Source organism: Mauremys mutica, chromosome 1 (genome assembly GCF_020497125.1).
Source record: "Mauremys mutica isolate MM-2020 ecotype Southern chromosome 1, ASM2049712v1, whole genome shotgun sequence".
Classification (NCBI taxonomy): Eukaryota; Metazoa; Chordata; order Testudines; family Geoemydidae; genus Mauremys; species Mauremys mutica.
This window is the reverse complement of record NC_059072.1, coordinates 138,502,995-138,525,563: the sequence shown is the minus strand read 5'-3', so window position 1 is coordinate 138,525,563 and position 22,569 is coordinate 138,502,995. Positions and strand designations below refer to the sequence as shown.

Here is a 22,569-nt window from a genome sequence, read left to right as displayed (position 1 = left end):
ATGGAAGATGGGTGGTTCAGTACGGATTGGAAATGCTCAGCCCAACGCTGTAAAATCAGAGTCTTCTCAGTAATGAGAGTTACACCATCTAAGTCCAGTAGAGGGGAACTCCCTGAAGGCCGAGGTCCGTACAAGGATCTAAGGGCTTCGTAGAACCGTTTGGCGTTGTTTCTATTAGCAAACCTCTGGATTTCATCTGCTTTGGCACTCAAACAGGAGTCCTGCATCTTACAAAGCTTGCTCTGTACGGTCCTGCGAATGTTGTTGAAGGCATTTTTCTTAGCTGTTGACGATGGGTCGTTCTGATGAGCATGGTGAAGGCGGTGCTTTTCAGCAAGTAAAGCCTTGATCTCTTCACCGTTTTCATCAAACCAGTCCTGCTGTTTCCAGTGTGAGGGTCCAAGAACCTTTAGTGCAGAAAAGTGCACAATATTTCAGAAGCGTTCCCAGTTCCTCTCAACGTTTTCCTCTAATTGCAGCTCTGAGAGTTGGTTGTCGAAATCTTCTACTAGTGAAGCTGCTGTGTTGGGGTTCCTCAGTTTACTGAAGTTGATCTTTTTCATCACAGCTTTATTTCCCTGCGGACGTCTCTTTGGCTTGATGTGAAGGCTTAATTTAGAGATGATAAGTCTATGATCAGTCTAACAGTCAGCACTCGGCATGGCCTTAGTCACCCTTACATCCTGTCTGTCTTTCCTCCGCACGATGACATAATCAATGAGATGCCAGTGCTTGGAACATGGGTGCATCCAGGACGTCTTTTTGCGAGTGGGCAGGCGGAAGATGGTATTGGTGATGATCAGATCATGAGCCGCACATGTCTTCAATAGTAGTAGGCCATTGCTGTTGCATTTGCCGATTCCATTTTTTCCAATGATGCCATCCCAGGCAGAGTGATCGGATCCTACTCTCGTGTTAAAATCGCCAAGTAGAATCAGCCTGTCGGTGCGCTTCACGGATGAAAGTAGGGCATCAAGATCTTCATAAAACTTGTCCTTAACTTCATCCGGATTCGTCATTGTGGGTGCATAAGCGCTGATTAGTATAACTCGCTTTCCTCTCGGTAGTGGAAGATGAAGTGTCATGAGTCGATCGTTCACGCCCTTGGGAAGACTGGCAAGTTTGTGGACAAGATGATTCTTAACCGCAAAGGCAACTCCAGATTCACAACGTTCATCACTGCTACGTCCACATCAGAAGAATGTGTAACCACCTCCTGTTTCTGTGAGCTGACCTTTGTTGGCTAGATGAGTTTCACACAGGGCCGCAATATCGATGTTAAATCTTGCGAGCTCTCTGGCGACCAGGGCTGTTCTTCTTTCTGGTCGATCTGCTGTGGGGTTGTCTTGAAGCGTGCATACATTCCATGTACCAATAATGAGTGGTGTCACCTTGCGTTTTGTTGTTTGAAATTTTGTTATTCGACCGCATAAGATGGGATCCCCTCCAGCCGCGGTAAGCTGGCCAGGGTTCTATGAAGCAAACAATGTTTAGGGCACCTTTTCTAGCCCCTTCCTCTTACTACGGAGGTGAGCAGTGCAGTCCTAAAGAGGGCTGCTCAGTCACTCAGGTAGACGCCGAATCCAGCTGTTGCTTCGGTCTGCAAGAAGACGACCATTAGACCTGAGCCGCCTGTGTGCAGGTCCGCGGCTACAGCTCCCAGTGTATCCACACCTGCTGCTTCGTCACTTGCCCATCGCCACAGGACTTTAAAGTTTACGGGAATTGGAGGGATGTCAAGACTTGCACGTGAATTGGATTAAAGTGAGGGAGAGGTGCACATAGTCAGCCTCACTCTCTCTTCCCAGATTCCATCTTGCTCCAATGGCAGGACAAAAGTCGTGTATGTCTACACAAGCTGGGAATCACTCCCCCCACCCCACCCCACACACACTCCAAGTGTAGACATACCCTGAGTGGCTCCAAATTCATCCCTCAGTTACAAACACTGAGATGCCATAGTGAGGATTTTAGGATCATAGAAACTTCCCTGTCTCCTCCCTGAACTAGGCTGCTGCCTCTTAGCTCCCATCTCAAGAAATCTTTCTATGCACAGATGATGGCGAAAGGTGCGATTGTTAGGAATGGCCAAGAGCAAGTCAGATTCAGTGGAGGTAAGTGCTGTTCTTGGTGAGAATTTGCTGGGCAGGATTCTTAAGAATCACTTTTTCCTTAGATCTTATCATCTGGAATCAGGATCTTCTGACAAAAAGGGCCCAATTCTGCCCTCAGTTAGATGGGAGTATCACCCACCCATTGGCTTGACTATAAATGGGAACATAACTAAGACCAAAGATGACTGCTTCTCAGCCACATCAGGTTATGGCTTATGGCTCCCACTTCAATGGGCTCAACTTGGAGGAGGACAGCAAAGAGCCACATGTCCTGGCTGATAAGATTTTTTTCACAACAGCTTGTGTTATATGCCTGTAAACTCTCATGCCAATGAAGTGTCAGGGTAAGTGCCAGCAGACCTCTCCTAAATCTGTCCACCAAGGAAACATCTCAGGTAGGGGGGTTTCCAGGGTTGGGAAAGGGATCCCAAGTCCCACCCGTGCACCTCTGCACAAACACCAGTCCTCCTGCTAGTGGGGTCAGAGTTAACCCCTGGAACAAGCACCATACTTATCAATAGAACAACACTTCTCTAACCTAGGCAAAGCCAGGAGTAGACTCACATCAAGATCTGGAGCAGGGGTTATACAGACTTCCTTGCTCCTAGCACAGCAATACAGCACCTGCCACATGCCTGTCTAGACACAGACTTTCTGCTCCACACCAGTTCACTCTCCTCCTGCCTTTGGGTCAGTCCATCTGTCCATGCACTCTGATGCTGGTGTGCAGTGTGAGTTCAGAATGGTGAGTCCTATGATTCAGACCCTAATTCTCTAGGGTCCCTGGTCAGATGCTCAGGGTCATGTCTGTTGCCAGCCAGTCATGCCTGCCAAACATCAAGAAGTAGGGGATGTACTTCATGGAGTTGTGCAGTGTGGTGTTATACACATAGATCAGGTCTGGCAGATAAGACAGCCAATCTCAAAAGGTCCTCAGTCTCACTGGCAGCATCTGGTTGGCTTGCTTGAAGAGACCATTGCTTTGTGGGTGGTAGGCTGTCACTCTCAGCTTGCAGCTGCTATATGGAAAGCATAGTTTTTGAATATCTGTCACTCAAAAGACATGTACTGATCCATGAGCATCTTGGTGCGGTAGCTGTAGGGCTGGACAAAGTAGCGCAGAAGACTTCTGTGGTTGCTCTGGCTGTGATCTCCCTGAGGGGAATGGTGACCAGGAATTTGGTGCAATGAACCACCATGGTCAGGATGCACCACTCAGGCTTGGCTTCACCCTCAAGTTGTCCAATGCTACCAACTCCAAGGGTGCACTGGTTTTTATTGGATGGAGGAGGCCTCTGTCCCCCAACCATAGGTTTCATCTGCTGGGCAAACAAAGCAGTTGTCACACCACTCCTGCATGGCTTGGGCCATCCCTACCCAGCAGAACCTCCTGTGGATGTTCATCGTGGTCTCTTGGGGGCCAAAGTGGCTTGAAGCCTCATGGGAGGCTTGGAGCATCATCTCAACTGCTGTCTGGGACAGCACCATCTGGGGGATTTTTTCACAAGACACACCTGGGTAATTAAAGAAATAGGCAGACATGTTGCTCTTGCAGACTCAAATGAGAGGAGGTGACATACCTGATTTTTCTTTTGGAAGAACGTGGGGCTAATGGCTCTTACTAACTCTTGGCTACAGAAGCCGGATGTGTGCCAGAGTCATAAAGTCCAAACACCCCTCTGGATTATAATGTTGCTGGAGGACCAGAGCCCTGAGGTAATGGAGGGGGGAGGGAGATGGGAGGAGATATAATCAAATTATTATTAATAATTCTGGCTCTGTTATTGTGTGGGGATGGCGATGTGGTTTGAGCTAGCAACTCGGTGGGCCAGTGTATGCAGATATCATAGCTGAGTTTCCATGTATTTTTCAGTTTAAGTCACAATACAAAAAATGTTATCAGGCAATTAATGCTAAATGCAGAACAGAATCCCCAGTGTTAACCTGATGGCTTCCCTGCCTCTAACCTAACCCTTATTCTAATACTGAGAGTTTGGGATACAACTCCTGGTGTTTTCATTAGGAACCCCTCCATCTCATAGAATCATAGAATCATAGAATCTCAGGGTTGGAAGGGACCTCAGGAGGTCATCTAGTCCAACCCCCTGCTCAAAGCAGGACCAAACCCAACTAAATCATCCCAGCCAGGGCTTTGTCAAGCCTGACCTTAAAAGCCTCTAAGGAAGGAGATTCCACTACCTCCCTAGGTAACCCATTCCAGTTCTTCACCACCCTACTAGTGAAAAAGTTTTTCCTAATATCCAACCTAAACCTCCCCCTCTGCAACTTGAGACCATTACTCCTTGTTCTGTCATCTTCTACCACTGAGAACAGTCTAGATCCATCCTCTTTGGAACCCCCTTTCAGGTAGTTGAAAGCAGCTATCAAATCCCCCCTCATTCTTCTCTTCTGCAGACTAAACAATCCCAGTTCCCTCAGCCTCTCCTCATAAGTCATGTGCTCCAGCCCCCTAATCATTTTTGTTGCCCTCCGCTGGACTCTCTCCAATTTATCCACATCCTTCTTGTAGTGTGGGGCCCAAAACTGGACACAGTACTCCAAATGAGGCCTCACCAGTGCTGAGTAGAGGGGGATGATCACATCCCTTGATCTGCTGGAAATGCCCCTACTTATACAACCCAAAATGCCATTAGCCTTCTTGGCAACAAGGGCACACTGTTGACTCATATTCAGCTTTTCGTCCACCGTAACCCCTAGGTCCTTTTCTGCAGAACTGCTACCCAGCCATTCGGTCCCTAGTCTGTAGCAGTGCATGGGATTCTTCCATCCTAAGTGCAGGACTCTGCACTTGTCCTTGTTGAACCTCATCATATTTCTTTTGGCCCAATCCTCTAATTTGTCTAGGTCCCTCTGTATCCTATCCCTACCCTCCAGCGTATCAACCACTCCTCCCAGTTTAGTGTCATCTGCAAACTTGCTAAGGGTGCAGTCCACACCATCCTCCAGATCGTTAATGAAGATATTGAACAAAACCGGCCCCAGCACCGACCCTTGGGGCACTCCACTTGATACCGGCTGCCATCTAGACATGGAACCATTGATCACTACCCGTTGAGCCCGACCATCTAGCCAGTTTTCTATCCACCTTACCGTCCATTCATCCAGCCCAGACTTCTTTAACTTGCTGGCAAGAATACTGTGGGAGACTGTATCAAAAGCTTTGCTAAAATCCAGAAATAGTACATCCACTGCTTTCCCCTCATCCACAGAGCCGGTTATCTCGTCATAGAAGGCAATTAGGTTAGTCAGGCATGACTTGCCCTTGGTGAATCCATGCTGACTGTTCCTGATCACTTTCCCCTCTCTTAGAGTCACCTCACTGAGCCCTGAACAATCTTCAATAGGGAACAATCCTGGAGTGGATCCTCATTCCAGGGGTTATTCTAACTGTCCCCTGGGTTTGGCTAGTTCCATACACACACAGAGAAGCTCTGAATGGGGAACAGTGGCAAACCCCCTGTCAGAACTCCATTCTCCCTTCTAAGAAGACATCCTAAAATGAGCCCCCAGCCCAGTTTTTTTTTTCACTGTCTAATGTGGCTTTCCTGACCCAGAACTCCTGGAGTTCAGAATTCTCTGAAGGCATTGAGCATGCCCTGGAGAGGGCTCTACACCTCAAATAGCATAGAGAAGGTGTAATGATGCTCCTTCCTTCTCCTGAAGCAGAGGCAATGATTGGTGGGTTGGTGGGGATGCTGCCTCTAGGATGGAAGGAAAAGCTGTGATTGAGATGGTTTGGAAATGCTTCCCCAAGACCTGGATTTGGGATCTAGTCACCATTGACTAGTGCTTCCACCATTCCTCAACTCTCCTCTTCCCATCTCGACTGCCTTAGCCAGAGCCTTTTGCCACAAGGAAAGCCATGGGATGCCTGGCTGTTCTACAGTCTTCTCTCTAGACTTATCCTTTCCAACAGGGCCAGCACTGTGAGGTGGCTCAGATGCTTTGCTATTTCTATGGCCTGTGTTCTGCAAGTGGTGCTCCATTACTGGGGGGGAAATGCCATCCATATTTCCACAGCACATATCTTGTATGGCAAGAACTCACTATGTACCTGGTAGCAGTGTAGAATCACTAACAGGTAAGTACAGCTTAATAAATCCTAGAAGTCAGAGATTGGAAATGTTTCTCAGGGCACCTAGTTCTCTGGCTGTTCCATGCAGCATACTCCAGCTGATGCAGGAATGCACCTTGTTGTGTATATACTCCAGTAGAGGTGGGTGACATTTCTTTGGGGAACAGGTTGTTTTTGCCCAAAAAAATGCATTTTTCTGGCTCTGAAACATTCACAAATTCAGGTCAAATTCAGCAAAGATTTGTATAAATATTCTGACCCCTTTTTTTTTATTGACATGTTTGAACTAACCCATTTTGAGATTTCATTTTGAAAATACTGATTCGTACTGACATTTCATTTAGAAAATGACACCATTCATTTCAACATGTATTTGAGGTTTTTTGATTAATCAAATTAAAAAAAAAACAAATATTCTGTTTTGGTCTGAAACTTTTCCCCACACACACCAGCTTTTTTTTTTTCATTTTGGCCACTGGATCAAAATATGTGATTCACCTAGCCCTTTACTTGTGCTCTGTCTAATCTGAGGTTTAAATGTCTCATACTGTTGGAGCTGTCTTCAGGTTACACAATGAGAGCATTTAATAAAGGCCAAAATAACAGTCATGTATCTCTCATGGATATAACCACCCAGCCACTCCCATTCCTGTCAAATCCCCAGTCACTGCCCAGCAAATACTTTGCTATTTCATTCCCTTTAACCCTGACATAGCCATCCCACAGCATTTGTCCCTGTAGGTACCCAGCCACTCTATGCACTTTTTATCTTGTAAATATCCAGATACTCTACAGCTCCAGAAACTGTAAATATCCAGCCATTCCACAAACCCTCCCTAGATATTGATATAGATTTATCTTGCTCCATGATGTCGTATTTAGCGATCAACTAGGTGCTCCATGACATCGTACCCTGTCAGTGCCCCGGCACTCCCAGGGGCTTCTCTTCTTAGCTGAAGGGGGTCTGTCACTTGGGAATTCTCATTCTTGAGAGGTCCGTGCTGCTGGGTATCTCTGCCTTATGCTCAAGACTGATGCTGTTTTAGTCAATCCAAGACGGGAAGAATTTTTAAACAGTGGCTTTCTGTCCAAACCTGCAGTTACTCCAAAAATCCTAGCCCCAGAAGAGTGACTGCCCAGGAAATACAGTTTAAATATCACTTCCCCATCCAAGTGGCCTCTTAACTCTGCTCTGGGTGAATCACACACTAGACAGCAAAGGAACTGCTGCATTGTGGCTGATGCTCTATTTGCTGGAAAGACCCTTTCTGAATGGTGGGGCTTTTCTCTCTGACTTTCTCATCTCTCAGTTCCACTGGAAATGCCAGCATCTCATTCACCATCCCCAACACCATCAACGAATGGAAAGCTGGAGCCTTCTGCCTGGAGGAGGAGGCTGGATTCAGGATCTCTGTGCTTGTCTCCTTGATGGCCTTCCAGTCTTTATTCATTGACCGCATCCTGCACTACTCCATCATCCGTGGGGAAGACTTCCTCCTTTAGAGCCATCTTCAACTACCTGGACAAATGTATCCAGGTGCGTTCTGTCCCACTCCCTTTCTGCTCCCTTCATGTAGGTGCTGCTTCCTTGGCAGGGAGTGCACGTGCACATGTGTGAATAAACCCAGGCCAGGACACTAGGTTACCTCTGAGAACTACCATGGAGAGTTTATTTTTCCCTGGTCAGGCCAGGAGAGAGGGCAGGAGGGGGGTGGGCTTAACCTCTCTGGCCCAGGACAAGACTTTGCACACAGCAGCATGACTGTGTGCAGTACCACCTTGCCGTGGCAGTGTGGGAACCTGCTGGACATGGGTGAGAGGGAGCACAGCTTGTCTTCTCTGAAGAACCCTCCCCTACCCCTGACGTTACTGGCCTGAATGGTCAGTATTGGGACCCAGCAGAGATGGGGGTAATGGGAGCTCCTCCAATGCTCACCCCTTGAGCAGAGCAGCAGCACCTGTGTCACATGCAGCCTGCACCACACCAATATGTCTCTCCTCCTCTCAGGTCAATACTTCGCTGGCAAGTTCCCAGGATTACCAGGCCTAGTCCCTCTCCCCAAAGGGTGACAATGGTTGTGTGTACCCGGATGAGAGGAGAAACCACGTCTGGACGAGTTCACCCAGGCTTTTGGGTGAGCTCTTAGTGTCTGGTGCTCACTCTCCCTCTTTTTTTGTCTTTACCCCACACAGTCACCTGCTCTGTCCCTCTCTTTGCTGTGAACATAAGAACGGCCATACTGGGTCAGACCAAAGGTCCATCTAGCCCAGTATCCTGTCTACCGACAGTGGCCAATGCCAGGTGCCCCAGAGGGAGTGAACCTAACAGGTAATGATCAAGTGATCTCTCTCCTGCCATCCATCTCCATCCTCTGACGAACAGAGGCTAGGGACATCATTCCTTACCCATCCTGGCTAATAGCCATTAATGGACTCAACCTCCATGAATTTATCCAATTCTCTTTTAAACGCTGTTATAGTCCTAGCCTTCACAACCTCCTCAGGCAAGGAGTTCCACAAGTTGACTGTGCAATGTGTGAAGAACTTCCTTTTATTCGTTTTAAACCTGCTGCCATTAATTTCATTTGGTGGCCCCATGTTCTTGTATTATGGGAATAAGTAAATAATTTTTCCTTATCTACTTTCTTCACATCACTCATGATTTTATATACCTCTATCATATCCCGCCTTAGTCTCTTCTTTTCCAAGCTGAAAAGTCCTAGCCTCTTTAATCTTTCCTCACATGGGACCCTCTCCAAACCCCAATCATTTTAGTTGCCCTTCTCTGAACCTTTTCTAGTGCCAGTATATCTTTTTTTGAGATGAGGAGACCACATCTGTATGCAGTATTCAAGATGTGGGCATACCATCGATTTTATATAAAGGCAATAATATATTCTCTATCCCCTTTTTAATGATTCCTAACATCCTGTTTGCTTTTTTTGACTGCCTCTGTACACTGCATGGGCGTCTTCAGAGAACTATCCACGATGACTCCAAGATCTTTTTCCTGATTCGTTGTAGCTAAATTTATTGTATGTATAGTTGAGGTTATTTTTCCCAATGTGCATTACTTTACATTTATCCACATTAAATTTTATTTGCCATTTTGTTGCCCAATCACTTAGTTTTGTGAGATCTTTTTGAAGTTCTTCACAGTTAAGACCAAAGCAGACTATCTTGAGCAGTTTAGTATCATCTGCAAACTTTTCCAACTCACTCTTTACCCCTTTCTCCAGATCATTTATGAATAAATTGAAAAGGATTGGTCCGAGGACTGACCCTTGGGGAATACCACTAGTTACCCCTCTTCATTCTGAGAATTTACCATTAATTCCTACCCTTTGTTCCCTGTCTTTTAACCAGTTCTCAGTCCATGAAAGGACCTTCCCTTTTATCCCATGACAATTTAATTTACGTAAGAGCCTTTGGTGAGGGACCTTGTCAAAGGCTTTCTGGAAATCTAAGTACACTATGTCCACTCGATCCCTCTTGTCCACGTGTTTGTTGACCCCTTCAAAGAACTCTAATAGATTAGTAAGACACGATTTCCCTTTATAAAAACCATGTTGACTTTTTGCCCAACAATTTATGTTCTTCCATGTGTCTGACAATTTTATTCTTTACTATTGTTTCAATTAATTTGCCTGGTAATGACGTTAGACTTACCGGTCTGTAATTGCCAGGATCACCTCTAGATCACTTTTTAAATATTGGCGTTACATTAGCTATCTTCCAGTCATTGGGTACAGAAGTCGATTTAAAAGACAGGTTACAAACCATAGTTAATAGTTCCGCAACTTCATATTTGAGTTCTTTCAGAATTCTTGGGTGAATGCCATCTGGTCCCGGTGACTTGTTAATGTTGAGTTTATCAATTAATTCCAAAACCTCCTCTAGTGACGCTTTAATCTGTGACAGTTCCTCAGACTTGTCACCTACAAAAGCCAGCTCATAGGATTTGACTTCCACTTTTTAAAAGATACATTTTTATCTATCACTGCTTCTTTTACATGCTTGTTAAGCCACAGTGGCTCTTTTTTATTCTTTTACTGTGTTTCTTAATTTGGGGTATCCATTTAAGTTGGGCTTCTATTATGGTGTCTTTAAAAAGCATCCATGTAGCTTGCAGGAATTTCACTTTAGTCACTGTACCTTTTAATTTCTGTTTAACTAATCCCCTCATTTTTGTGTAGTTCCTCTTTTTGAAATTAAATGCCACAGTGTTGGGCTGTTGAGATGTTCTTCCCACCACAGGGATGTTAAATGTTATGGTCACCATTTCCAAGCAGTCCTGTTATAGTTACCTCTTGGACCAGATCCTGCGCTCCACTCAGGACTAAATTGAAAGTTGCCTCTCCCCTTGTGGGTTCCCATACCAGCTGCTCCAAGAAGCAGTCATTTAAAGTATCAAGAAATTTTGTCTCTGCATTTCGTCCTGAGGTGACATGCTCCCAGTCAATATGGGGATAATTAAAACCCTCCACTATTATTGAGTTCTTAATTTGTATAGCCTCTCTAATTTCCCTTAGCATTTCATCATCGCTATCACTGTCTGGGTCAGGTGGTCGATAATAGATCCCTAATGCTATATTCTTATTAGAGCATGAAATTACTATCCATAGAGATTCTATGGAACATGTGGATTCACTTAAGATTTTTACTTCATTTGATTCTACATTTTCTTTCACATATAGTGCCACTCCCCCCACTCTCCCCCAGCGCATGACCTGTTCTGTCCTTCCGATATATTTTGTACCCCGGAATGATTGTATCCCATTGATTGTCCTCAGTCCACCAGGTTTCTGTGATGCCTATTATATCAATATCCTCCTTTATCACGAGGCACTCTAGTTCACCCATCTTATTATTTAGACTTCTAGCATTTGTGTACAAGCACTTTAAAAACTTCTCCCTGTTTATTTGTCTGCCCTTTTCTGAAGTGTCCGATTCTTTATGTGAATGTTTCTCGTCTGATCTGGCCCTTAATTATCCTCTTCCATCCTCTGCTTCTGACTATAACGTAGATTCTCTTTCAGTAGACTCCCCTCTAAGAAAAGTCTCTGTCCGATCCATGTGCTCCACTGCAGCAGTCGGCTTTCCCTATCTCCTAGTTTAAAAACTGCTCTGCAACTTTTTTAATGTTAAGTGCCAGCAATCTGGTTCCACTTTGGTTTAGTCCACTTTGGTTTAGCCCATCTCTCCTGTATAGGCTCCCCCCATCCCAAAAGTTTCCCTGGTTCCTAATGAATGTAAACTCCTTTTCTCTACACCATCATCTCATCCACGCATTGAGACTCTGAAGCTCTGCCTGCCTACCTGGCCCTGCGCATGGAACTGGGAGCATTTCTGAGAATGCCACCATAGAGGTCCTGGATTTCAGTCTCTTCCCTAGCAGCCTAAATTTGGCCTCCAGGACATCTCTCCTACCCTTCTCTATGTCACTGGTACCTACATGTACCACGACCACCGGCTCTTCCCCAGCACTACACATAAGTCTATCCAGATGCCTCAAGAAATCCGCAACCTTCGCACCAGGCAGGCAAGTCACTGTACAGTTCTCCCAGTCATCACAAACCCAGCTATCTATGTTTCTAATGATCAAATCTCCCATTACTAACACCTGCCTTTTCCTAGTGACTGGAGTTCCCTCCCCCCGAGAGGTAACCTCAGTGCGAGAGGCAACCCTAACACCATCTGGAAGGAGGCTCCCAACTATGGGAAGGTTTCCCTCTGCTCCCATTGACTGCTCTGCTTCCCTGGGCCTTTCATTCTCCTCAACAGCGCAGGGGCTGTCTGACCAGAGGTGGGACAATTCTTCAGTGTCCCGGAAAGCCTCATCAGCATACTTCTCTGCCTCCCTTAGCTCCTCCAGTTCTGCCACCCTGGCCTCCAAAGCCCATACACAGTCTGAGGGCCAGGAGCTCCTTGCACCGAATGCACACATACACCACCTGCTCACAGGGCAGGTAATCATACATGCTGCACTCAGTGCAATAAACTGGATAGCCCCCACTCTGCAGCTGGGCTTCTGCCTGCATTCTCTTTTATAGCTACCTAGTTAATGAAAGGGTTTTGTTGAAATCAAGAAGTTTTGAATGTAGTTTACAGGTTTTAAAGAACAGCATTTGAACCTTGCCCCCAGCGTGTGCCCCAGTCTTCTCTCAGTGCCGTTTGTTTACCTGTGACTGAGAGTTGGCATGCTGGATGCCACAAGAGCTCCCTCCCCACTCTGTCAGTCTGGGCTACTGGGCTGAAAGCTCCATTGCTGGTAGGATTTGATGTTGTCTGTTTGGCTGAAGAGCTCAGCACTCCATGCCCATAGCCCTGGTGCAGAACTCTAACTTCCACCATCATGAGGAGAACTATTCTGGGGGGCATTGTCTAACCGACTGATCACAGGCTGGGGAGCCAGGAACTCACTTTCCACTCCCATTTCTGACATTCCCTTTGTGACTTTGGGTAAGTCTCTTAACCACTCTGTGCCTCAGTTTCCCTGCCTCACATGATGAGGACAAGTAATGTCTGTGCAGTGCCTTGTGGATGAAAATCTCTCTGCTGGGGCTCATTCTGATCAATTTAGCATGAAGCCAGAACTAGTTCGAGTCACTCAGGATTTAATTATCTCTGGTACATGGGCAATTATCTCAGGTATCATGAATTTCATGGTTAGTGCCGAGATGAAGCCAAACACTGGAGCCTGTGGGAATGGAACATCCCGGGAGCTGGAGAGAGGACGGAAGAACATCCTGATCAAGCCCCTGTTGGTTGAGGTATGGGAGAAAGTCCTGACCCCTGAGAAGAGGGAACATTCTTCTGTCTCATCCCAATCATTGCTGGAAGCTAGTTAGGATTTTTCCTACTTGTGCTGGGGATGAGGAAAGCTGGCAATGAAGCTAAGGTGGATGCCAAATAAGACGACTTCTCCTCAGGAGACCCAGTGCTTGGTAAATGTGACAAACATGGTCTGTTGGGGACCTTGTAGGTTCCAGCCACAGAGCAGGAGGGGGTTGGCTTCAGAAGAATGGGCATCCTTGACCCCTGCCTGCTATGCTATGGGCAGATGTTCCTCACAGCCAGTTCTTCTTGTCCCCTCCTCCACCATAACGCCACTTGTTGTGCATCTCATCTGCAGGTTACTGTAGCCCCCCATTGCCTATAGGGAGCACCAAGGCCAGGGGAGACCAGAACACCATACTTAGCATTTCATGAAGACACATCTGCTTGGGTCTCCTCCCCTCTGTGCTGAGCAGCCTGAAGGCATCAAAAAGGAGGTGATCCAAAGCTCCCTCGTCTGCACAAAAGGTAAGGGCCTCTCTCCAAATTCTGCACTGCTGGGACTAGAACCAGCAGGGAAGGCAGCAGAGGGTGGGAATTGACACTGTCACCCTCAGTCCCCAGCTAACATGGTACACTCAGATACACTCATGTAAAAGAAACCCTTGGGTGTGAACTAGTAGCTAGGTTAAACTCTCTGGCTAAACACTGCAACTGTCTGTTACACTGCACTGTCCCTAATCTTACATCCACAGTCAGGGCCGAATCTTGGTCCTGTTAGAGTCAATGGCAAAGGGCCCATTCGTTTCAATGGGACCAGAATCTGGACTTAGTATCAAAAGGTTTCACCATAACTGATCTGAAGCAGCTTTAGCTTGCTGGATACCAGTGGAACTTCCAGGATGGATGCCAGTGTGGTCGTATCTCAGTAACCATCTGAACTGCATGCTGGAGCTTGCCTGGTCCCTGAGAGCACAGCTCCTCAAAGTGTCAGGCTTCCAGCCATCACCTGGGGCTCAGGATGGACTCACACAAATCTCTGTGTGGGAGTCCCCTGGGTTGCAGTCCCCTGTGTATCCACGATGATTTACCTCCACAGGTATTACATGTTCAGACACTGCAGTTCTGTTCCCTCCAGGGCAATCACAGTGGTAGCCAGTGATCAAACAGCCTCCTTACAGCAAAGTGTCATTTATTAGAAAAAAAAATCTTAAACACAATAAACCAGACTCTGTGCAAGTCTAGCATACCCGGTGCTAAACCATCTTCCACATGGGGACCCTGGTAGAACTGCCTCCCTAGAGACTCTTCCACAGCGTCTCTGTGTCAGTTTGTCTCCCTGCCAGCACTCGCTGACAACTCCTTGGACAGCCGCTGGCAACTCGCCTCCGAATGCTTTCTAATGCTTTAGTTTTCTTTTGACTTCTAAGTTCCCAGCCTGGCAAAACCCTGTCTTCAGCCTGGAGCCAGGCCATCATCTTGTAATTGCCCCTGGTGTTTACCAGGAGGTTGCTGAACTGGGGACCAGTGTGTTGCCTTCCTGTTTGTCCTTCACATTGCCCCCTAGTAAGGTAGATCAATGCAGTCCTACGGGAATTATATAAGCCGGTCTACAAAAACTTCCCTGACTAGATCACATACTGTAATCATTTCATGAAGACATCTTGGTATTCATAACACTGCTACACTTCAGCTCCAAGGCTGTCAGTGCCAAACAGCAAATACAGGAAAGGCAATGAGTCCAACTGGCTGATCCTTTTATTAATATATTCTACCCTGTAAGACTCTGCAAGCTGAGCATTTACAACAGAATCTTAGATAAACACACCCGTCAGACAGAGTTCAAACAAATGACTTGCTCAGAACTTTGGGGAGGCTTGGATCCAGATCTCGGCTTTGCATCTTGCTCTTGCAGAAACTCTAATGGGGTGAGTCAAACCCCCAACTAAACTACCCCCATCAGTGGGGAAAATTCAAATCTGGGGTGACTGCGGCCCATTAAACTGCAGTTTTTTTCTGAAACATGACTGTGGAAACCGCACCTTCCTCAGCAGACCTGCCCTCTGTGTGCTTTTTAGAGTCAGAGCTGCTCACTTTAGAGATGCAAGTTTGGTTTTCCTCTTGTTTACTCTGCAGAGCCATCCCAGATCAGAGAGAAGCTAGTCTGTTACCTCTTGTGTATCAGAAAATTATTCAACAGGTGCTGATCAGTGTCACCTGCGTAAACCCACTGAGGACAATGAGGTTGCACGCATATCGGTGAGGGCATCATTTGTCCTGCTGGATCTCTATTGCAGGTAGTGATGTTTAAGAAGGAAATCTTTTTTTAGGTAACATATGGACTTTGGAGCATGCTTTGGTCCAGCATCCCTTTTCAAAGTAGGACCGTCCATTATTTTCTGAGTTAGCTAAGATTCCTTGCTGCTTCAACATCTAACAGCCTCCATGTCAAGGGCTATAAATCTAGTACTGCATATGATATCACAGCCAAATGTCTGAATTGCTGGAAAACTTAGAATCTTAATGTCCACTTGTTCAGGGTGCTTACCCTGCTCCTGCCCTGAAGGGCTTAAAAAACCCTGGGAGAGGGCTGTGGCAGGGAAAGCAGCTACTAGGCTGATTGGGGAAGCAGCCGCAGCTGGGCCATGCCCCATCAGGCCTCAGCTGGCCTGTATGAAAAGGCTGGGAGTCAGGAGTTCAACAGTTTCTCTTTGTGTTCAGAGAGAGAAGGGCCTGGCTGCAGGGAAGTTAACCAGGTATCTGGCGTGGAGCAGGGCTGAGGAAAGGCCAAGGGAGCTCTGCCCTAGGAAAGGTAAGGCCTATTAGGTACTGAGTTGCAGGGGCAGCCCATGGGTAGCCAGAGGCAGCTGGTCAAAAACCCCTTTGCCTGTGATGAGTAGCTTATACTGCAGTCTGCCCCAGTGAATGGGGGCTAGATGGAGACTGGGCAGTAGCCAAGACTGAGGCAAAGTGGGGATAGTGGGTGGGGGTTCCCCTGGGAGGGAGAGACCCAGAACTGTGGGGGTACTGCCAAGGGGCAGCACCCAGTTAAAGGGGCACTGGGGTCCTGGGAGGGACATGGGGGCAGGGGCAGCAGTGGTAGTGGATCACTGACTGACAGAGGATGCTCCAGAGGGCTGGTGAGCTAATTCCCATGGATAACCAACAGGAGGTGCTGCAGGGTGAGTCCTGCACTTACACCACTAAATTTGAGTTATTTTAGTGGATTTATAATACAAAGCCAAATTTAATTGATACTAAATACATGGAGCTAGACTGTGACCTGGAATGCACTGCATGAGGGGGCTAGGAACTTCCCATACACTCCTGTGTGGGTTACCCAGCCCTGGGTCCAGGTGCACAAGGATCTGGGGGTGAGGGTGGGAAATGGGCTTAGCTGAGCCAGCACGTAACTTGCTGCTACTATAGGCCAACAGCAAATTATTACCCAAGTGAGCGACTTGTATCTCAGAAGGGGTATCTGAGGCATGGTGATTCCCAGGGCTCCTCCTGAACTGGAACAGTTCACACATCACCCCTTGCATAGGGGTTTGTCTAAAGGTGCAGCCGTGTGGCTACACTTTGCAAAAATCAAGTGCAAATGAGACTAAACTAGAAAGTGTGAAATGTATTGCCTATGAGTTTTCCATTTCAACCTTCTCCAAGTAAAGCAGCTGTTGCAATGTCATAGGGGTCCACCCTAGCCCTTCCTACATGTGTGTGGAGGGCCCTGACCCAGCAGATTCAGTGTATCTCTGCTGCAGAAAAACAGGAGGGAGAGTAGGATTTGGGGACCTATCGTTGAGGATATGCCCCCCTCCTCCCATACTCTAGTGCATGTGGAAAGTTGGCCAGAGGAGGGTGGGGCTGATAGATTCACGACTACCTTTTTATGCAGTATGAATACCTAGCTAGATGCAGAGAACAAGATGGATTATGGTTGCATAGAGTCTTGACTGTCTGAAGTAATTAAGCCCTGCTGATCCACAGTCACTTCCTGCAAAAATTCCTTTAGTTTTCTTCATGTTGTGTTTCCATTTGCAACCACCCCAGTGCCACTGCAAGGGCTGGTGTTTAAAGCATTCAGCATTTGATGTTTTCCCTTTTGTCTTTGGCATTGTCTTCAGATGTCTTTTCCTTGTGAAAGTCTCACCACTGCACACCACACACAGTTGTGATCTCCTCATGCCATGCCACCTTCGGCGCAGAGCTGGACCCAAGCAGATTCATCCCACTCTAGCTATCCCACCAGACCCAACACTGATGGTGAGATTTAGGGCGGCATCTGATCCTTAGTTACTGAGGCAGGAAGATGCTTTATCCAGCTACTGCCCTCTTGCCATTTTAAAGCGGTTAAAGCTGAGGGTAGTGGGATGAGAGCCTGTAGGCCATCACCATGACTCCACTTCAGGAATTAAGTTCTACTGTCTAAGTGTATCCAGGAGCTTCTTAAACTGCTGCTCCCCTCAGCTTCCTTCAGTCCTAGCGGTGTGTTTGGTGGGCCGAACTCTGCAAAATTCCAAGTGCTTCCTGGCAGAAAACATTCAAAATTTTAACTGAAAAAGTATTTTCATGGATTGTCTTTCAAAAAGAGAAAAAACAAATGTACAGGGGTAATTTTGTTTTCCCCTTGAAGTTTGCCTGTGACTACATTGCTGGTGGTACTTGCCACTACATTGCTAAGCCTCCTTAATGCTAATGCATACTGAAAGGAGGCACATCCAACATGCCAGTCAATTCTATACCATGAGTTATGGTTTACCTGGCTTCTCTCTTCTTGCATATCTGGAGAAACAATCCCAGCTGCCTAAAGGAAATCTTCAGAGAAAATTAGTGTGAGGAACATACAACATAAGTGTGTATGTTTCAACCTGCAGTATGTTAATGTGCACTTGGGAACTTAGTGTGCATCCAACAGGGTCTACAATGACCAGCTGGTGTGCAACATATTTGTGCACTTTATAATCACGCCGTCTAGTGCACATTACTGCACCACGTAGAGCAGTCCTAAGACTACTGCAGTTTGTGGTTTTCCCTTCACTGATTTTATAGATGGTACATTGTTTTATTACTATTTCACAAGTAGCATTAGAGATAGCGTTGAGATCAAGAGTCTTTGTCCAGACCTTTAGATAAATAAAGTTGTGATCTGGGCATCCTTCCATGTTCATGTTTATTCAGATCTGTCTCTAGTTACTGATGTTGCAGATGGCTTCAATACACTGTCTACACACTCCAAAACAAATAGAAAAGATTCTATTGACCTGCTCACATGGGTAATGGCTAAAGATGTGCAACTAAAGCTACCTGCTAGAGACCTGTGAAGACTCCTATAGAGATGTTCCTCTGGAATTTTGTATGACTTGTGTGTCACCATTTGAACAGAAGATTTCTCAAGTGGCTTGAAGCTGCACTCCCAAAGTTCATGTTAGTCATCAAAATATCTTGCCAGTTCATCTGGGGCGGGGGGGCTGGCTCTAAAAGTCAAAATAAGTGTATCAATATAAAATGACCTTTACCAGGAACCAGACACTGACAGAAGGAGCAGTCTCTCTCCCTCCACCTCTTCTTCAGGTATGTGGCAACCTCCCAACAGACCTGCTGGAAATAGGGATTCTGGTTCATCTCTGCTATTGTCAGCAACTGGCACGGCCACAGGAACTTATCAACACACCTAGCTAGATTACAAAGCTACAACAATACATCCAGCTGGGGTCCAGAACAGAGACCAATCATAAATTGAAAGATCTAAGGTGGGGGGAAAGAGTTCCTTCCTTATCAAATAATATTGAATAGCAGTTTTTGCTGAAAGGAGAGAAAGACAGGACATGTGCAGGTCTTCTACAAATCTTAAACCTTTGTGGCTCTCTGCTTTATGCTAGCTCCCTGTCAGTTTCCAGATCTGCTTCTAGGTCTAATCTTCCAAGCCCTAAATCCATTAGCTTAGCTATCTTGGGAACTGCCTCTCCCTCTCTAATACACTGAGCTCCAAAGGGATACCGAGGCCGCTGGAACTCAGCATGATGTTCTCAAGGCCTGGGGTCGTGACATTCTCCATGGAGGACCCTCAGTGATGGTGGGATTCCCTAATGATTGAGATGAGCTTAGTTCTTTCTGCAAGCCTCCCCTTAAGATCAACCGCACACTGTTCTGACTGTTTTTCTCAAAGATGGAAATAATGAAATAACTACTTCAGAAGACAACCACACAATGAAGTGGAGATGGAGAGTACAGTCTTTTGGGGCAGAATTTGTGCTTTGTGGTTATATGTTCAATATCTATATACTTTTGAATATGTTCCTAATAGTTGCCCTTAAAAGGTGACAGCCCAAAGCAAGTTTAAGGAGTGTTTCTTATTCAATGCAATACCAGAAGAAATGGTCAGCTAACATGTAACATGACACAATGTAAAGTCTTTGGCAGCATGGTCATAAGCATGATGGACTCTTACATACACACTCTCTCTCCAACAAACTGGCAAAACAGACTTGGGGGGGGGAAGTTCCACTTCTGTTCAGTTAGGGGTAGGGAGAAAACTTAATGTCCCTGTTAGAGGGAAGAGGGGCCATGAAACTGAACAGAGGAGGCCGCCTTTCCACCAACAGTTCTGCTGTGGCAGTCTCAGTGCTGAGATCAGAAAGACAGGACAGCAATCAGCATCAAATGTTTTCCTATTTTAAAGACAATCTGCAACCAGATTCTCAGGTCCTAGAACAGCAGTCTTGTGTCCTGAAACCTCACTGGGCCGAAGCAACTGCTCCAAAATTAAACGTGTCCTTTCAGAGTCATAAGGCCACAAGTTGGTGTTGAGCACCTTCAATCCCCCCTGACTGCAACAGAAGAGGAATGAGCCTCCTAGTGAGGAGAGGTGGAGAAAGAGACAGGAAATGCCTGTCTTCTTGCCAGACAAGTTTTTCATTTACCTCTCAGCGATTCTTCTCCATCTGCACTGCAGATGCTTTCATTCCTGGACTTAATCTCACTTTGGCTTGGAGTCTTTGCATCACATCTAATCCATTGCATTGTATTAGGTATGTGGTTGGGAAATGTATTCCGAGTTTTGCCATTTTATTAAAATCTTCATATGGTAGATCCAGCAGTTGGACACAGTGGAGATGCAGGGGCTCAGATACATCCCTGCAATAACACTGCAGTTAAAACAAGGATAAACCAAGCTTGAGATCTACAAACAAATAGCAATGCACTTTCTTTATAAACCCACTCACTGTTATGTTACGTGCAGAGTGTTGACTAGTATTTAATTTTTTTATTTCATGTTTGTTTATGTGTGTATGCAAATTAATTTGCTCAGTGATATATTCTGCATAAATAGTTTTGCACACTAGAAAACTGTTACCTGGGGAATGGGAAGTGAGAGATTGGGGTTCAGCCCCATGCCCAGAAAGAAACAAACATGTTTTTGTTTGTTTCACTCAGATTTATATTTGTACAACTTAAAGGATTTGTATTCTTTATTTACTCACAGGTTCTTTAGTTTCTGAACTAGAGTGTCTGAAGGTGCCAGCAAAATGGTTGCAGGAATCAGTCACAGCCTTGTTCTCTGTCCTTGGTAAGTTTACTAATTCCCATGCTTAATTTCATACTGAGACTCTTGTGTCTCAGACACCAACTTCTGAACTCTGAGCTTGGTTCCTTTCCCTTAGAAACTCGTTGCCCTCGCTCAACGTTGTGTGTAGCAAAGGGGACACCTAGACTCCAGTGAGGAAAAATGGATTCTCTGAACCTTATAGTATGTACAGACTGGGTGCTTTGGTGCACTGACTCCCTATGTCTCCACCTCCAGGCAATATCCTGGGCACAGCCATGCAGAACCTTCAGCAGCTTCTCCAGATGCCCTTTGGCTGCGGGGAGCAGAACATGGTCCTGTTTGCCCCCAACTTCTACGTCCTGGACTATCTGAATAAGACGGGGCAGCTGAGCGAGGAGACCAAATCCAAGGCCACTGGATACTTAGTCAGCGGTGAGGGGCATTAGAGGATTCCTCCTTCTAATATATGCATAGATCTTAGGGCTAGTTACATTGATCTTGGCAATTTTTTTCATCAAATTATAATTCATGAAGAACACTTCCTTCTTCTGTTCCTGTGTAGCTTTGTCACATTATCCAAGGCCAAATGATCTCTTCACTTGCAGTGCTGCAAGTCGGTTGATTTTCATAGGGTTGCTTTGGTGTAAATGGCAAAAGAATTTGGTCCCCTGTTAGTTTATAAATCCTATGGAAAGCTGTTTGGAGACTGAGGTTTAACTTATGGCAAAAAGCATTTTACCTTTCACCTAACTTTAAAAGCAGGGAATGGTTCAGTCTCCTCCTTGTGCTTTTAGGGTACCAGAAGCAGCAGTCTTACAAACACCCAGATGGATCCTACAGTGTCTTTGGGAGCAGAGATAAGGAAGGAAGGAACACATGGTGAGAGCTGGGAATCTGTGGCGGGGGCAGGGTTGAGACACTAGAATTGAGTACACAGAATCCAATTTCTTATCTGAGTCTGCGTGGAGGGAAAGGGATCTGAGCTGAGCTTTACTGCTCCTGACTCATAGTAGATGCTCATGTCTCTGTGGTTTCTTGCCGGCTCTCTGTCTTCATATCTAAGTCACTTGCACAAGCCAAATGCTACATCTATATTGACAACATTCTCAAACTCTGGTCTGGCTGGCAAGCAAACAGAAGCCAGACTGCTGCTTCTGAAATGCTGGGAAACTCTTAAATAACACCTTGAAGGGGTTGTGTCTCTGCATATTCAGCCATTGCATATTTAGTGTAACCACTAAAAAATATTGTCCTTACCAAGCATATTTTGTTCTACCACTGGGCTTACTGGTGTATGCAAAATATTCTAGGTTGAGTTCTGTGTAAATCTGGAGTAACTCCATTGATTTTCATCAGGATTTGGACTACCACATCCAAGAGCAGAATAGGGCAATCAACTGCATCCACACAGTCCAGCTAGAAATATTTTATAGCACATATATGTTGATATCAATGAAAACTGTATCTCTCACCATCTCTCCTGCACTCTGCCCACTAATTTATATCCACCAGGAATTAGTCTAACTTTCCAAACTTCTGATAAGCGTTTTAAAAAGCTATCATTTTAAAGTCAACCTGCCATGATCAACACACTCAGTGTTCAGGTGTACCAGATCTACGGACGCTGTGATTCTGGAGGTAAATTTGCTATTTGTGAATATGGTTGCCATCACAAATTCATGCTGATAGAACCTTTACCACACCATTATTCTAAGTGCTGCATCTTGGCACCACACTCTTGAGGTTGGGGCAGGGACAATGAACAAACCTATAGAGTGGGTGTCAGTGGTCCACCATCCAGTCATACAATGGGTTAGTGAGAAACCGTAAGAAGAAGGGGAGAAGATGGTCCCTCCTTTCCTTTCTTGGACTGACTAGCTCTCTGTGTGTTCTATTCAGGAAGGAGTAGATGAGTTTTCACTCACAGCCTACATCAGCATGGCTTTGCTCGACGCTGGACATCCCAGCTTGGTAAGGAATTCCTTCACTGTGGTTATCAGCTGAAAATGTACTTCTGTCAATTTACCTTGCAT

The 22,569-nt window shown here is 45.9% G+C and overlaps 1 protein-coding gene across 1 annotated transcript; it reads left to right on the top strand.

Annotated features, from left to right (window-relative positions):
- The first annotated feature begins 12,890 nt into the window (after positions 1–12,890).
- LOC123346659 (ovostatin-like) lies at positions 12,891–21,419 on the top strand. The gene is made up of 4 exons (XM_044984169.1): positions 12,891–12,983; positions 13,464–13,515; positions 20,792–20,968; positions 21,331–21,419. Exons 1-4 carry the CDS (start codon positions 12,891–12,893, stop codon positions 21,417–21,419), a joined length of 411 nt encoding a protein of 136 aa, XP_044840104.1.
- Positions 21,420–22,569: the final 1,150 nt, after the last annotated feature.

Bases quoted from the DNA above. Each gene is read 5' to 3' on its own strand.
- LOC123346659 (XM_044984169.1), top strand. From the start codon at position 12,891: ATGAAGCCAAACACTGGAGCCTGTGGGAATGGAACATCCCGGGAGCTG. The intron at 12,984-13,463 runs GTATGGGAGAAA...TGTGCTGAGCAG, and splicing joins TCAAGCCCCTGTTGGTTGAG to CCTGAAGGCATCAAAAAGGA. The intron at 20,969-21,330 runs GTGAGGGGCATT...TTGTGCTTTTAG, and splicing joins CACTGGATACTTAGTCAGCG to GGTACCAGAAGCAGCAGTCT.